The sequence below is a fragment of the Leopardus geoffroyi genome, chromosome D4 (genome assembly GCF_018350155.1).
Source record: "Leopardus geoffroyi isolate Oge1 chromosome D4, O.geoffroyi_Oge1_pat1.0, whole genome shotgun sequence".
Classification (NCBI taxonomy): Eukaryota; Metazoa; Chordata; class Mammalia; order Carnivora; family Felidae; genus Leopardus; species Leopardus geoffroyi.
Window position 1 is genome coordinate 76,473,782 of NC_059342.1, and position 15,650 is coordinate 76,489,431.

The 15,650-nt window shown below is 48.3% G+C and overlaps 2 protein-coding genes across 8 annotated transcripts in view; one reads left to right on the forward strand and one right to left on the reverse strand.

Moving 5' to 3' along the window:
- Window positions 1–15,650, reverse strand: part of ASTN2 (astrotactin 2) — an 879,885-nt gene that overhangs the window by 204,504 nt on the left and 659,731 nt on the right. The window lies entirely within an intron of this gene.
- TRIM32 (tripartite motif containing 32) lies at window positions 1,976–14,610 on the forward strand. 4 transcript variants are annotated; one of them, XM_045469027.1, is made up of 2 exons: window positions 1,976–2,052; window positions 11,522–14,610. In XM_045469027.1, the coding sequence occupies exon 2, from the start codon at window positions 11,547–11,549 to the stop codon at window positions 13,563–13,565; it is 2,019 nt and encodes a 672-aa protein (XP_045324983.1). In that variant the 5' UTR covers window positions 1,976–2,052; window positions 11,522–11,546; the 3' UTR covers window positions 13,566–14,610. The 4 variants fall into 4 exon arrangements, with proteins under 4 accessions (XP_045324983.1, XP_045324984.1, XP_045324986.1 ...); XM_045469028.1 differs by having other exon boundaries at window positions 1,977–2,052; window positions 11,525–14,610; XM_045469030.1 differs by lacking the exon at window positions 1,976–2,052 and adding an exon at window positions 2,147–2,342 and having other exon boundaries at window positions 11,525–14,610.

The window sequence follows — 15,650 nt, forward strand, 5'->3', positions numbered from 1 at the left end:
AGCATTGTCATCTCTCCTTCTCTTTTGATTCTTATGAATAATCTTCAATAAAATAGAAAGCTAGCTCCCATCATAAAATGTGAGTAGTCTTTGTATGGTGGTTCAGAGGAGGTCCGTGGGCCTAACTGGCCTCGGTTTGTACCTCAGTCCTGTCACTTCCTAGGAGACGAAGGTAGGCAAGCAAGTTAGTCCTGCTGAGTCTCAGATGCCTCTCTGTAAGATGGACCTACTACTCTCTACTTGAGTCATTGCTGTGGCAAATTGTGATATGTGACCGTATCTACGAAGTGTTTGGTATATTGCTGGTGTTCGAAAAACGGTCCCCTTTTACTCAACTGACCCCCCCTGAGTCATTCTGCAGCTTGAGTAAGTGTAGGTCAGACAGGAAATGCAGTTCACTTAAAATCACATTTCTGAGTCTCACTCACTTACTCAGCAACTCTTATGTGCTGGGCACTGTGCTAACAGATGCAAGAATTCCTCCTCCCTTGGCCCTGGAAGGTTCTGTTGCACCTGCTGGCTGGCTGCCAGTTTTGAGCAAAATCTGCGCCAGGGCCCTTCAGTCCCCAGCTGGGCTCCCTCTTCAGTCCACTCCTGACTCAACTTTTTCCTGGTCTGTCTGGTCAAAACCCTGGGTAGCTATGAACTGCAAATATATCCTTGAGGTCTAAATAGCCTCTGAACTCTATGCCAATCCAGGCATCCAGCCCCATGTCTGTTCAAAGCATGCCCTAAGTATGCCAACCCAGTCTCCCTTTCCCCTCAATATTTGAAATGCTGGGCACTAGGGCTTCTGGAAGCAGCTGTCTAAAGGCTGTAAGAGCTAATTATAATTTTAAAAAATACTCTTCATTAAGTGCAAACGACTACGTATTCATAATTTTGGTTAATCCTCATAGCAAAACTTATCTCCATTTAGAAATAAAAAAATGGACCAAGAGGTTAAGCAAGATTATTAGGGTGGGTTCTCATCTAGTCTTGGGTCCCAATCTCTGTTTTATCCTTGTGAACACGTGGCCTTACTGTGTAACCATCTGGGTGTCAGTTGCTTATCTAACAGGGTGGTTATGAGAATTAAGGGACTATGCATGGGAAGTGCTTAGCTGCAGCCAGACACGAAGTGCTCAAAGGTGGTAGCTGCGTTCTGTTTCCGTTGTATTATCATTGTGCAGGGTCACATACCTACGTGGTATTTCCAATTCAGGACCATGCAACCTCACCCCCTGTCCCTGCGCCTACTCTGTACCACGTGGTCTGCTGCACCAGCAGGTACTGGACCTGGAACTGCGTCAGGGGCCACAGGTGCTCAGCAGCCCTAGGCCTGACTGGCTGTACTGTGGGCTTCCTGGAGGGCGCTTTGCTCTGCAGGGGCAGCAGGTGCAGAGCGCGGTCCCCTATTTACCTCTGTTGCGGCCTCCCCACCGAGCAAGGAAAAGACTCCTCTCCCTTGAGCACTAGGTCCATCGCATGAACTCGAGTCTAGGCAGCCGCGTGTCCCAGGGAGAAACACGGAGCCCCAGAAAATTGCTCTGTAAGCGAGTCCAGCCTCCGCGCCTGCCCCCGGGGAAAGCTGTACTCTTCCCCTGGTCACTCCCTCACATGCGCTGGCCGCACTTCCGAGACGCCCTTCTGCCAGGAGCCCAGGCTCTGCTGAGGCCCGTTCCTGGACGTCACGGGTCAGCGAAGCGGTTAACGCACATATTGGAATCAGACACGAGTTCTGACTTAGCTCCGGACTCGCTGAGGGAACCTGGGCGGGCCGCTTTCATCTCAGTTTCCCTGTCCGCACAAAGGGGGGGAACACAAAGCGGACGCGCGCGTTCCTAGGTCCCCACGTTCCCAGCTGGGAGCTAGCTTCTACTCCACCCCTGAGCTACGGACGCTCGGGTCCGTGTGACTACAAGCCCCAGCATGCCCCGGGGGCGGGGCGCAGTGACGGACAGACGGCTGTGCGAATTAGCGCCCGCCAAGGGGCGCGCGGCGGCGCGTGCGCAGAGGGCGGCGGGCGGGTGGGCTGGCGGCGGTGGACGCGTTGGAGCCGCGGGCGGTCAGGTAAGGGGCGGGAAGGAGGGTCCGGGACTAGGGACCGCGGCCTGAGTCGCGGGCCGTGGCTTAGCGGCGGGGCGGGGGGCCGCGCTGGCGTGCAGCGGCCGGCCCACGCCCGACTGGCAGGGTCTGGGGACCGGATCTGGGGGGCAGGACCAGGGTGGGGGTGGGGCTGCGAGGGACAGGCTCGGGAGGGATCCGAAGGGGCAGAGGAGCTCAGAGGAGATGCAGATCCGCTGGGAGGGGAGCGAGGGCCTCTCTCAGAATACCCGGTGCAGCATCTCGGGAGGCCTGAGGTAATGTGGGGGTCCCCGAGGAAAGAGGGGTGCAGCATCTGGGAGATGGGAGGGCATCTGAAGGCCCTGGAGGCATCGGGGGTGCAGAATTTCGGAAATAAAAAGGAACTGGGGGGCTCTGATGAGGTTTGGGGTGCCGCATCTCAGGAGGTTTGAGGCAGTCTGGGGTCACCATGCATTTGAGGGGCCAAAACCTGAGATCAGAGAGAGCAGGGCCTGGGGAGGAAGCGTTTTCCAGATGAGATCTGGGGAAAATTGAGGGCGTGAGTTCTTGGGGGAATCAGTGGGAGGCAGTGTCTTGTTAGCAAGGAGGGATCAAGCTGAGGTTTGAAGGCAGCACATGACATGGGGTGGATAAAAGGGGAAGGAACCAGGTTTGAGGTCGGCCGACTGCCTGATGGAATGCAGGACTTGGGGGCTCAGATTGAGGCGGGGCACAGAAGTCTGGGGTGTGCAGTTGGGATGCTGTGCTGGGATGCAGGGCTGAAGGCTGCAGCGATTTGGAAACAGATGAAAGGATCTATGTCAGAGGCATTTGGGGCACATGAGTAAAGAATTGGTAAGGGCTGCAATACAGAGCCCAAAAGGCTGAATTGTCTGTTGTAAGACGGTTGGGATTTAGGGAGGGTTGAGGGGACAGGCTGGAGACATACTAACTGGGTTATAGAATGAAAGGGCTCTAAGGACCCTGAATAGGTTTATGGATTGGTGTCTCGGGCTGCTAAAGGAATTTTCCTGAAGTCTGCATGGGAGGCAAAGGGAGTACTACACTAGAGTCCCAAGGCCCCGGGGGGTAGTGTGTGAGAGTGGACTTGAGTGTGTGGAGTTTAGCAGAGTTCAGGGGTTCAGCAGCGGAGTCAGAAATCTTCAGGGATCAGGACTCCTGAAGGAGCCTGACTCTCCACGGGAGGGGCAAAATCCCCCTCCCTCCCTAACCAGAGATTGCTTATCACAGGGCAACTATGGCACTGCCAGTAACTCTGAACCCAGCCTTGGGCTGCTGCAAGGGGTAGGCTTGGGAGGAGGAGGAGACAGTGGTTAAAGGAGGTGGAAAGCAGGAAACCGTTCAAGGTCATCTGCCTAAGTATTCCTTCCCCTGCCCCTCCGAGCTGTGATTGCAGATAGTATGGGAGACCTCCAGGGGATGAGTAGAACAAGACCTCAGGCCTTACCGTCCTTATCAGTTACATAAGTAGACTGAATTAATCCTGAATAAGGTCCACTACAGCTCCAAGAGGCAGTGACTCTGTGAGTGAGGTGTTTGGGCTGGAAAAGAATGACAGGAAGAGGGGAACACTGAGCATTTAGTCCTGCACCAGGTTCTAAAGAGAGGGTTCCTAATGAGACATGTGCAATACCTGGAAACGTTTTCGGCCCACACGGTTGGGGTACGGGGGACTACTGGCCTCCAGTAGGCAGACGCCAAGGAAACTGTTAAACATTGTACAGTGCACCGGTCAGCCCCCACAACAAAGAATTAGCTGGCCCAAAAATGTCAGCAGTGCCAAAGCTGAGGAGCTCTGCGCAGGAGTCAGATGTTCTGGATTCAAATCCTGGCTCTCTGTCTTCCCTCCTTTGTCATCTTGAATGAATTACTTAACCTCCCTGCGCTTGGCTCTTCATCTGTAAAATGGAATTAATCACAGACGACATCATAGATGACCGTGAAGCTTCAGTGAGAGACATCAGAGTGCTTCATGTCTGGTGCACAGCAAGCACGCAAAATTTAGTAATGTGTAATTTTTATATGTGCTTTCTTACTCAGCTTTCCTCACAGCACTAGTCAACAGGCCCTACCATATCCAGTTTTACACACGAGGCAGCTAAGTCTTGGGAAGTGACTTGTTTAAGGTTCCAAAACTAGGATGGCAGAGCTAGGCTCATATTCAGATCTCTGTAGCCTGTAACCCTGCGTATTCCCTCTTTCCTTGCTGGGGCCTGCTTAGTCCTACTGTCTCAGCCCCTTCCCCTCTAATGAAAGAACTGCCCATGAGTATTGCTGAATATCGAATTGCACTCTGAAGGGGACAAAACTATCTCAATTAGGTAGGGAGTAGCCCTGGACTTTGTTCTTGATTTGCTCTTAGACCAGGACCAGTGGGCAGATAAGGGGAGGAGCCTGAAGTTAGACGGGATGAGGTGCTAGGGACTGAAGGGTGAGGTGTGGAGGCCGCTGGCTTGAAAAAAACACTTCGCAGCAGAGACTGAAGCCGAAGGCAGTCACGCTCTGGAAAATAACTCCTGGTTCTAAATGATCTCTTGGGTTTCTTTCCCCTGGGACAGAGTAATAGCATTTGCTCTGTCAGCTCTAGGACAAGCTACGGCACTGCTGAAGCCAGTTCAGGCACACAGTAGGACTGCATCAGAAGGCAAGAGATTTAGCTGGAATAGTCCTACGCACCGCTATGGAAAACATGTGATAGGAATTGAATCAGCCTGGGAATCAGAGGCTTCAAGTCCAAAATCCCTCCTCTGCTGCTAATTTACTAGGTGACCTTGGACAGACACTTCTTAGCAGCCTCAATCTATTAAAAATAAGAATAGCAACCATTTACTGTTTATTATGTGCATTGACTCAGTTAATCCTGCCAATGATCCTGCCAACATTGTAGATGTTATTCCATATTTTGTAGATGAGAAAACTAGTAGGTTAGATGCTTTACCTAAGGCTTCATAGCACAGCGGGATGTGAGCCCAGGTCTGTCTGACTCCTAAGTTATATTATACTAGTTTCATTAGAATGGCTTCTCCAACATTTAAAGCCTGTGCACCTGTGTCTGGAGAGTTTGGTAGTTAGGTTTACAAAGCCCTTTGGGTAGATCACTGTCCCTGCACACTGACGTGCTGCCTCTGTGACAGTCCTTCCATTTTGTCCTTTTGGTATAACAATTTGATTTAAAAATCATTCCTAGGTGCCTTTACCAACCTCTCAGCCAAACTGCCTAGAGCCAGTGGTAGCCTCATCAGCTAGGGAACTGTAATGGATGTTTTGAGTTGATGTGGTTTTATGACTGGGAGTTAACACACCTGGATTGGAATCTCAGTTCTACTACCTACCAGCTTTGAGACTCTGTGTCCTTATTTATGAAGAGGAATAACAAACATGTATTTCACAGTGATTACGAGAATAGGAGATAATGTATAAAAGATGCCTGACATCCAATAAATGGTAGTTTTATAAGAGCACTTCTAAGAGGAAGGCATTGCTAGAAGGGAACTGAGGGTTGCTTTCCCAAATTTCAGTGACCCTAAGCAGCCCCTGCCAGTCTCCCCCCAACTCCCATCCCCTCCTCTACCTTTCCCAGGATCTGCTCCCTGATCCTTTCATCAAAAGCTCATGGTTAAGTGAACATGTGTTGTATGTAGATAAAGCAACTGGAAGAGGGGTGGGTGAGTCGAGATGAGTTGGAGGTCCTCTGAGAAAGGACTGTTGGTTTTTCCCATATTCAAGATTCTTTGTCACATTGGCAGCATTGGTATTAACCCAAACGTTTGTGGAAGATACAAGGGAATCTTTCCAGCGCCTGCCGTTTTAGAAGAGGAAGAAAAGTGTCTTTCCAGCAAATTCTATTATTGGTTTAACTTATTCTTGACATACTTTAGCTGAGGTTCCCTTTTCTACAAACATTTTCTTCTGAGTTGCTTTGTGTGTCTCACACTGGTACAGCTCTGGGGGGAAGTCATGCTTGTGTTTCCCTATAAGCTCCTACTTGTTGAGTTTCTCTTAGCTGTTGGCAGGTACCTTAAACGCCCTGTGTAAATAAACTTCAGACCCTCTTCCACACACAAGATTAGGCAGGTGTCACGAGAGGACCTCCCTGACTTTGTTAAAATCGCTCCTGTGAGCACCTCCCAGAGAGCAACCACTGGGGGCACGGAGATGGTTGTGTACTTGGTCAGCATTCCATTCAAACACAAGAGGAATACATACAGTTTAGAAGGGAAATGTGATAAGCCTTGCAAAACCACCCCCCTGCCAAACCAGAGGAGGGTGGCAGTGGAAAATGAACCTTTATGCTTTGTGAAAGGAAACGTAGTACTATTTTACATGTTTTCTGGTTTTTAGGTAAGTCGCTCTATTCATGTTTGGTTTGTTCAAAATTATATCCCTAGTGTTTTTATGGGGCCAGACTCAGTGTGTGCTCAAGTAAAGATTTGTTTAATTAATTGCTTAAAGTTCTTCAGTTCTGCTGACGGCCTAAGCCCCCAAGGAGTTGACACGTGTACGGCCTTTGGGCATCTCTAATCTTTTGATTCAGAGATCAGGTAAAAACTCTTTGGTGAAGGCTCAGAACTTTTACTTTTGAAACTTGCATATTTGGTATCTTCATACAGTATGCCTGTTGTAAAGTGCGTATTCTTTTCTTCTCATTGGCTGAGTAGTGGCTGTGCCTGCACTCTTATAAATACTGCACAGTTAATTGTATGCTTCCCTTGGTGCTATACTAAGTGTGTTATTCACATAATCCCATTTAATCCTTACAATAACCTTGTGAGGAAGATACTGTTGTAAATCCCGTTTTCTTAGATAAACCAAGAACTAGAGAGGTTACTTAACTTGTCCAAGTCTCCACAGTGAGCAGTAGGGCCAGGATTGAAATCCAGAAAGCCTGATTCCTGAGCCCTCTTTCTTCGTCTGTATAATACTGGTTACCTCCAGTTCCTGTCTTTTAGTCCTCGTTCTGCCATATGATTAGCAAGTTCTCAATTTCTCTCTCCTGATCTCCGTTTACTCATCTATTTTACTCTTTGAGATCACTACTAATTCTAGCATTCCATATTTAGTCCCTAGTAGAAGAAGCCTATTTTCTGGGCAAAAGAAGTTGTGAATTCATGTGCCAGTCAGTTTCTAGCATGAATATCTAGTGTCCTCAATCAAATTCTTTCAAAGCTGGCCAGTCTCTTTATTAATCTTCATGTGCTTTTATATGTCATGAAAAGAAAGATGTGTCATCCTTTGAAAATGTAGTTTATAAACTGAATGCTTGGTTTATACTAGTACTAGTTGTTGTTATTGTTAATACCATTGCTGGTTGTTACTAAAACTATGATAGATAGCAATTTTTCATTTCATACCTGCCGGTTTCCAGACTAGGCACTTCACATGCATTATCCTTAATTTCTTACTTTTTGTAAAGTAAGAAAACAAATTTGGTGAGGTTATTAAATAACTTACCTATTGTCCCACACCTTGAAAATGGCAGTGCTGATTTGACCCCAGTTCTGTCTGACTTCAGGGTTCATGGGTTTCTGTTTGCTTTTTGTTTTTTCCTGCTATCCTGGTTGTTTAAATCACGGACTGGGGAAAGCCTGGTGGTGCCAGAAACGGCTGGATTAGGCTAGGGTAGGACTATAGAATTTTCCTGAGTCTTAAGGCTGCTGAAGCAAACACAGCTTAAGGGGTAGATTCTCACCTGAAGAGCTGGCCTGGTATCAGCAGGCAATGTGCAGTATTAATCATGAGATCAGAACAGTGATGGGAGAGTGCATGGGCTGAGGTGAGCAGTCAAGAGTTGAGAGTACAAAGACACAACAGGAAACATATTCAAGGTATCATGAAGTCAGACAACACTATTATAAAGAATGTGTTGGGGGTTCATTCTGATTGGTTTTAGATTTTATAGCTGGCAGAAAATGGGCAGCTAACTTAGAGACTTGGGATGGTTAGACAGTTCCTGTCACCCGTCTGGCCCTTTCATGGAAACTGAGTCTGAATTAACTTTCCATCTGAATCACTGTCAGTATGAACAGTAATGGTTAGATACACGCTTCTGGAGGAGAGGGAACGTATCTGCTTGTCACGCAGAGCTCTGTGTCGGGCTAGGATCCTACTGAAGGCAGTGTTCCCAGCTCCTAGAGATGGGAGACATAGTTTAGGCTTTTTCCAAGTCTGAGGTATATCCCTGATGCTTTAGTGATGGCAGCTCCAGCTTTCCTGGCAAAGCATGCCAGCATTAGAGTAGGAATCCTTGACATTCTCCTCTGCCTCAGAGAGCCTAGTGAAGCTGCAGGCAGCTGAGGTATTTTAGGATATGGATGTGGGCATAGTAAATTCATTTTTCAAAGTGGATGGCTTAGACAGGGCGGTAAGAAGCTTTTTAATTGAAGGAGGTGGTACGACATTCCAGAAAGCTGGGGAAAGAATTTGCTAGTATTTTTACAGGTTGGCAGGTTTGTTTAATTAGCTGATCTGCAGTGCCAGCTTTGGGAAGAACAGATGTCCCTTGCATTGTAAGGTGACATGCTCTTGATCTAAACACCAAATGTTGCCCTCAGTCTGTTGTCCCAGATGATGGAAGAAGGGACCCAAGCTGTTGGTTTAGAACTAAGGTTTGCATGGATTCTGAGTTGAGGTTTCTATCAGCATTTCTCAACTACTGTGCCCAGACCCATGGCATTTAAGAAGTCAGTATTAAGTTTCAGATATTCACTTGAGACCTTATAGGTTCATGATACGTGATAATGTGTCATTTGTTGAGACGTGGATTTGAATCCTAATGGTTTGCCAGGCTGCTGTGTGAGAGTGGGTCACCCAGCTAATAAATCAATATAGCCCATTTTATAGAAGATAAATACCGTAACAATAGTATTGTTCTTTCTTATTTGTGGAGAAAAGGATATGCTATAAGGCAGCGTTTCCCAGAGTATGGTCTGGAGAACACTTGTTAACAAGTGTTATTACACCAGTGGCGGCGGTTGGGGGGGGGGGGGTGGGGATGGGGAAGCTTGAAGTAATTCTGGGTTAAACAAAGTTAAAGGTTATCTGTACTGCATGGTTTCACCACGTGTGGGCTTTGTGACCCTGAGCCAGTGCTTCCTCATGGCAAAATGAGATAATAAAAACAGCACCTACTTTATAGGGGCATGAGGCAGATTAAATGAGATTAAGTATATGAAGCATCTAGTGTGGCATCCAACACATAGAAGGTACTAGATGTATAATGGTTTCCCTTCCAGTAGAAGGGAAGTGGGATTTCAGAGAGGTTGGATTGCTTTTGGATACTGGGTGTGTCTGCTGTTGAGTACTTGTCAGATCGCGATGCAAAGCTAAATACGGGGAATTCTGTAATACGCATCCAGAACGCATCTCTGCATAGACGCCCTTTCTTCTGTATGCATGGAGAAAGTTGATGGCATTTGCGGAGCTCTTCTCAGCTTGCTGCATTGTCCTTAAAACCCAGCTAACTTGCCCTCCTCTTCTCCTTGATGGCTGAGGATCTGCATTTCAGGACAGCACAGATGTGGCTGTAGAATTTGCATTTAAGAAGGGCTGCAATTTACCCACATGCCTCACCTTGCCAGATCTGTTCATTCTAATTTGGGGTATAAATACAAATGACGGAAGTCTCAGAGCACTGAGATCTCTGTTCTATTTCATGAGCATATGTGGATCAAGGTGAGTGGGAGTATTTATGGCGTGTACTTAGAGAAGCAGGGGGTGTTCCAGGCCAAAAATAAATGGTCTTGATAAGGCACTACTGGTTTTTAAATCACTGGGCTTGAGTCTTTGGTTATCTGAGCTCCACCACTTTCCTACTTCAATCTACTCATTTTAGTGATTGTACTTCTGGAATATTGCTCCCATGCATCTTCCTTCCATTTCCACCCCTTGCTGTCTAGTTCAGGCTCCCTATTACCTCCCCCAGGCGGTTTTGCAGTAGCTTCCAGACTAGGTTCTCCGCCTTTTCACCTACTCCATTCAAGCTCTGATCCTATCAGTTCTCTGCTTCAAAACATGCATTGCTTCACCATTCCCGTCAAAATGAAATCCAAAGGTCTCATTTCGGCTCTGAAGACTTCTTATAATTATTCTCATAATCACGCCAGTTACTTTAATCTACCTACATTCTCCCCACAGTTTTAACCTTAAGGATGAGAGAAAATAGAACTAAAATTCATCTAAGACTCTTTTGGTGCTAAGCCAAAACTTAGCATTTCATACACTGCCTATATCATCTCATGTAATCCTCGCGTTGACCTTGTGAAGGCGGTATTATTTCATTGTACAGATGAGGAAACAAATGTATACAGGCAACAGGTTCTCCTTCTACTACCCTGAAGTTCTTGCTCTTCCCCTTGCCTTCTAACCTTTGTTAAGACTGCCCTTTGTCTGGTACTCCCTTTCTCCCATCTCTACGTATCTGTGCACCCTTCCAGAGCCCTATCCAGTGCCATCCCCAGCCCCTACTGAAAATTCTATTTCCCCTCAAATTAGAGTAGATGCCTCATAGCCTCCATCTAACTGAGTTTATGTCTTATTTATGATACTGCTTTCTGCCTTGGCTATTATTTGCCTATATGTCTTGTCCCCTTTCCTAAAGTTTGAGATCTGAAGGGCAGGATTTCTATCCTGAAAACCTAATATAGTACAGCACGTGGTACCTAGTCCTAGTTGGGTGGATTGGTGAGTAGATAGGGGAATAGATGCATGAAAAATACATGTATTTCCCGACCTAATGTTTTACGGATCACTTGAATTTTCTGTTTCCCTGTATGCTTCCCAGGAGCCCGAATGTGACATGGTGAACTCTACATAACATAATAAAACAGTCTCCATGATTTTGGTCACATAGTTTTCTTTGCCTAAAATGCCTTTATCCCACAAGGCCTTGTTTCTTTCCAGACCTGTCACAGAAGTGACACTGTTTCTGGGAAGCCCTTCCCAGTTCCTCTGGGAACTGTTACCCCGTCCACCATGCACCCACAGAACTTTGTGTGTAGTCCTTTCCTGTAATTTTCTTAGGCTTTTCCCCTAATATAAATGGAGTTGTAGATGTCAGTAATCACTAACATTAATCAGGCATGATGCTGGCCACGGGCTGTGCTAAGTGTGTCGTAGTCATCATGTTGCTTAACCCTTCCAAAACTCATATAAAGTAGATACTGTTATTACTTCAATTTTATAGATGGGTGATGGGGAAACCGAGCTTTGGGAGGTTTAGGCCACCTCCTTAAGGTCACACAACTAAGTATCAGAGACTCGAGAACCTGAATTCTTACCTACTATGCAGTGCTGCATCTGTTCCCTTTCCCTGTGTATCACGGTCACCTAACAGACTTCAACAAGTATTTGTTAAACACGTCAGTGGCTGGATGAGAGATGGTAGCTGTTCTCTGAATGTTTCTTGAGTGAATTAGTTCATGCAGGCAGTGCAGTAATGGCTTCTTATTCTTATTAGCAGGCGTTGACCCTCTGGAGCATGAATGCCAAGCTGTCCGGTCCTGGGCTGTGTTAGCAGGCCCCTCAGAGGAAGTGCGATGGCCGCAGCAGCGACTGCGTCTCACCTGAACCTGGATGCCCTCCGGGAAGTGCTGGAATGCCCCATCTGCATGGAGTCCTTCACAGAGGAGCAGCTGCGGCCCAAGCTCCTGCACTGTGGCCACACCATCTGCCGCCAGTGCCTGGAGAAGCTCCTGGCCAGTAGCATCAATGGTGTGCGCTGTCCCTTCTGCAGCAAGATTACCCGCATCACCAGCCTCACCCAGCTGACGGACAACCTGACCGTGCTGAAGATCATTGACACGGCGGGGCTCAGTGAGGCCGTGGGGCTGCTCATGTGCCGGTCCTGTGGGCGGCGGCTGCCCCGGCAGTTCTGCAGGAGCTGCGGCCTGGTGCTGTGTGAGCCTTGCCGGGAGGCTGACCACCAGCCCCCTGGCCACTGTACGCTCCCCGTCAAAGAGGCGGCCGAGGAGCGGCGCCACGACTTCGGAGAGAAGCTGGCCCGTCTGCGGGAGCTCATGGGGGAGCTGCAGCGGCGGAAGGTGGCCTTGGAAGGGGTCTCCAAGGACCTCCAGGCCAGGTACAAAGCAGTGCTTCAGGAGTACGGGCATGAGGAGCGCAGGGTCCAGGAAGAGCTGGCCCGCTCTCGGAAATTCTTCACGGGCTCTCTGGCTGAGGTGGAGAAGTCCAACAGTCAGGTGGTGGAGGAGCAGAGTTACCTGCTTAACATTGCCGAGGTGCAGGCCGTGTCTCGCTGTGACTACTTCCTGGCCAAGATCAAGCAGGCGGACGTCGCGCTCCTGGAGGAGACCGCGGACGAGGAGGAGCCGGAGCTCACGGCCAGCCTGCCCCGCGAGCTTACCCTGCAGGACGTGGAGCTGCTTAAGGTCGGCCACGTCGGCCCCCTCCAAATCGGGCAGGCTGTTAAGAAGCCCCGGACCGTCAACATGGAAGACTCCTGGGCCATGGAGGCGGCAGCCTCTGCCGCCTCCACCTCTGTTACGTTCAGAGAGATGGACGTGAGCCCCGAGGAAGTGGTCGCCAGCCCGAGGGCCTCGCCTGCGAAGCAGCGGGGCTCCGAGCCAGCCGCCAACATCCAGCAGTGCCTCTTCCTCAAGAAGATGGGGGCCAAAGGCAGCACGCCAGGCATGTTCAACCTCCCAGTGAGTCTCTACGTGACCGGTCAGGGCGAGGTGCTGGTTGCCGACCGAGGCAACTACCGAATCCAAGTGTTCACTCGCAAAGGCTTTTTGAAGGAGATCCGCCGCAGCCCCAGTGGCATTGACAGCTTTGTGCTGAGCTTCCTTGGGGCTGATCTGCCCAACCTCACGCCTCTCTCAGTGGCCATGAACTGCCAGGGGCTGATTGGTGTGACTGACAGCTATGACAACTCCCTCAAGGTATACACCTTGGATGGCCACTGCGTGGCCTGTCACCGGAGCCAGCTGAGCAAACCCTGGGGCATCACAGCCCTTCCATCTGGCCAGTTCGTGGTAACTGATGTGGAAGGTGGAAAGCTCTGGTGCTTCACTGTTGACCGGGGGGCAGGGGTGGTCAAATACAGCTGCCTCTGTAGTGCCGTGCGGCCCAAGTTTGTCACCTGCGACGCTGAGGGCACCGTCTACTTCACGCAGGGCTTGGGCCTCAATCTGGAGAATCGGCAGAACGAGCACCACCTGGAGGGCGGCTTCTCCATTGGCTCTGTGGGCCCCGATGGGCAGCTGGGTCGCCAGATTAGCCACTTTTTCTCAGAGAATGAGGATTTCCGCTGCATTGCCGGCATGTGTGTGGATGCTCGTGGCGATCTCATTGTGGCCGATAGCAGTCGAAAGGAAATTCTCCACTTTCCCAAGGGCGGGGGCTATAGTGTGCTCATTCGAGAGGGGCTCACATGTCCAGTGGGCATCGCCCTCACTCCTAAGGGGCAGCTGTTGGTCTTGGACTGTTGGGATCACTGCATCAAGATCTATAGCTACCATCTGAGAAGATACTCCACCCCTTAGGGGATAAGAGAGAACAGGTTCTTCTCCCCAGCCAGCTCCCTACCCAACCCCCACCCCCACCCTTATTCTTGGGTTATTGGTGGTATTGTAGAGTGCGCTTGGCCTAGGTCTTCATTCCCGCTGGCTAATCTTAGAATTTTAGAGGCTCTGTCTTTTAGTAGTTTTTTGTTTCTGTTTCTGTTTGTTTCTTTCTGCATTATTTCCTTCCTAAATTTAGAGCTTTAACATGCATTGCCCCAAATAAGACATATGATATGGGGTTAACTGAAGTTTGATTAGAATTTAGGCACTTCTGAGGCTTCAGTAGAGAGCCTCCTGCCCCCCTGTATTTGAAATTTGCCCTTATACTGAATCCTTGTTGATTTCCCTCTTTTGGCCTCGTTAACCCCGGTCCCATATTTCCCTCCTATTATAATGTGTTTCATCTGTGATACTTTCTCTTCAGCTCTGCTGCATTTAGTGTGCATGCTCCACCTTTCGTTTCAGACATCACAGCCCTGGGGCATGATGTCTCAGGTCTCTTCACCTTTACCAGAGTGAAAGCTCACTCATTTAGTGCCACCAAGAGACATACACAGTCCCTTTGGACCTCTCGGCTCTGGAGGTTTTGTGCCATCTTGGATTGGTCTCTAATTGCAGATGTGACAGAAGATGGATTGACCCTAGTTGGTTGGTATGGAAGACTTCAGCCTGGAAATTGCTCGCCTTTTATAGGAGCATATAGACTGGAATTATTTCAAAGCACAGAAAGATGGGAATAAACAAACACAAATGCTAATATAGTCAGTAAACACTCTTGGAGAGTCTCTAGAGTTCATCATTTTTCATATTACCTCTCTCCACTGACCTGTGCTAAGAGTTGTCTGCAGAATTGTACAACACAGGCCAGGGCCAGCAGAGTGGAGATGTGGGCACATCGCATTTTCATTACTAAGACAAAACTGTTGGGTCTTTATTCTGTATTTTCCTCAAGTGACTGCACAACATTTGGTTTTGAGATTTATTTCCATTCCTCTATCAGAATTAAATAATAACTGTTTCTTCATCGCTGGTGTTCATGTCTTTTAATTAAATACGGGATTTGGGAGATGGAGAGAGAGAAGTTGTACCACGCCGCTTTGCTTCCATATCTGACACTGCATTCTTTGAGAGCGTTAGGATCTACCCCAGCCCAAAATCAGCCTAAGGCACCATTATGTAAAAATGATCCAAATCTTACTCTCACCCACAGGTATACAGAATCAGCCCCCAAGGTTGATAGAGTCACCAGCGCTCTGTTAGGAAATGAGCTTCTACCATTTGCGTTATCCTTATAATTACAGTTCAAAAAGGGAAGAAGTCTTGTCTTTAAAAAGACCAAAACTGGATAAGGGAAATCGTGACAAGGCTTCTCAGGCTTCGTTTTTGCTAAGCAGCATATTTTGCTCGTAGATGCAGGGCCAAAGAGCTATTACCCTGCTTTTCAAAGAAACAAAATTTGCTGAGCTGGGCTACTCAAAATTGTTTTTTGTTGTTTTTTTGTCTGTTTTTGTTTTTGTTTGTTATTTGGTGGTCACGTTGCTTTTTGGGCTTCTGTTGTAATAGCTGCCAAAGAATAGGAAAGGAAATAATTGGTAGGATGTTGAATTAGTTCCTCTTGTGCTTTTCACCTGGAGAAAGCCCCGTGTTCTGATTATGAAATTGCACCCAATTTCCAAAGATCGTAGAATTGAGAAGAAACTGATCCAATTAAAAGTGCATCACAAATGGCTCCAGTAGTTATCAGAGCCACTTTCTCTGTGATAGCACCTGGCAGTAGGAGGTCTGTCTTTGCTGTCAGTGGGGGGCTTGCTGAGGCAATAACAGTGGTCGAGGCCTCTGGCACAGGGTCTGCAGCACAGAAATGTACATTGTGGGCTGGCTTGACGTAAATGGGCCAGAAACCCTGTAGCTGCCGATGCTTTTGGAGGCAAGTGCTATCACCTGTGCTGTTCAGCACTTAGGGCTTCCCGTTGCTGAACTACGCTCATGCCGTGGTCCTCAAGTACGGCAGGCACCTGCTGACCCCGAATGGGTGAGAAATGGACGCCTCCTGAATAGTTTTTT

What these genes read in the sequence shown, in the direction of transcription:
- TRIM32 (XM_045469027.1), top strand. Translation starts at nt 11,547, where the DNA reads ATGCCAAGCTGTCCGGTCCTGGGCTGTGTTAGCAGGCCCCTCAGAGGA.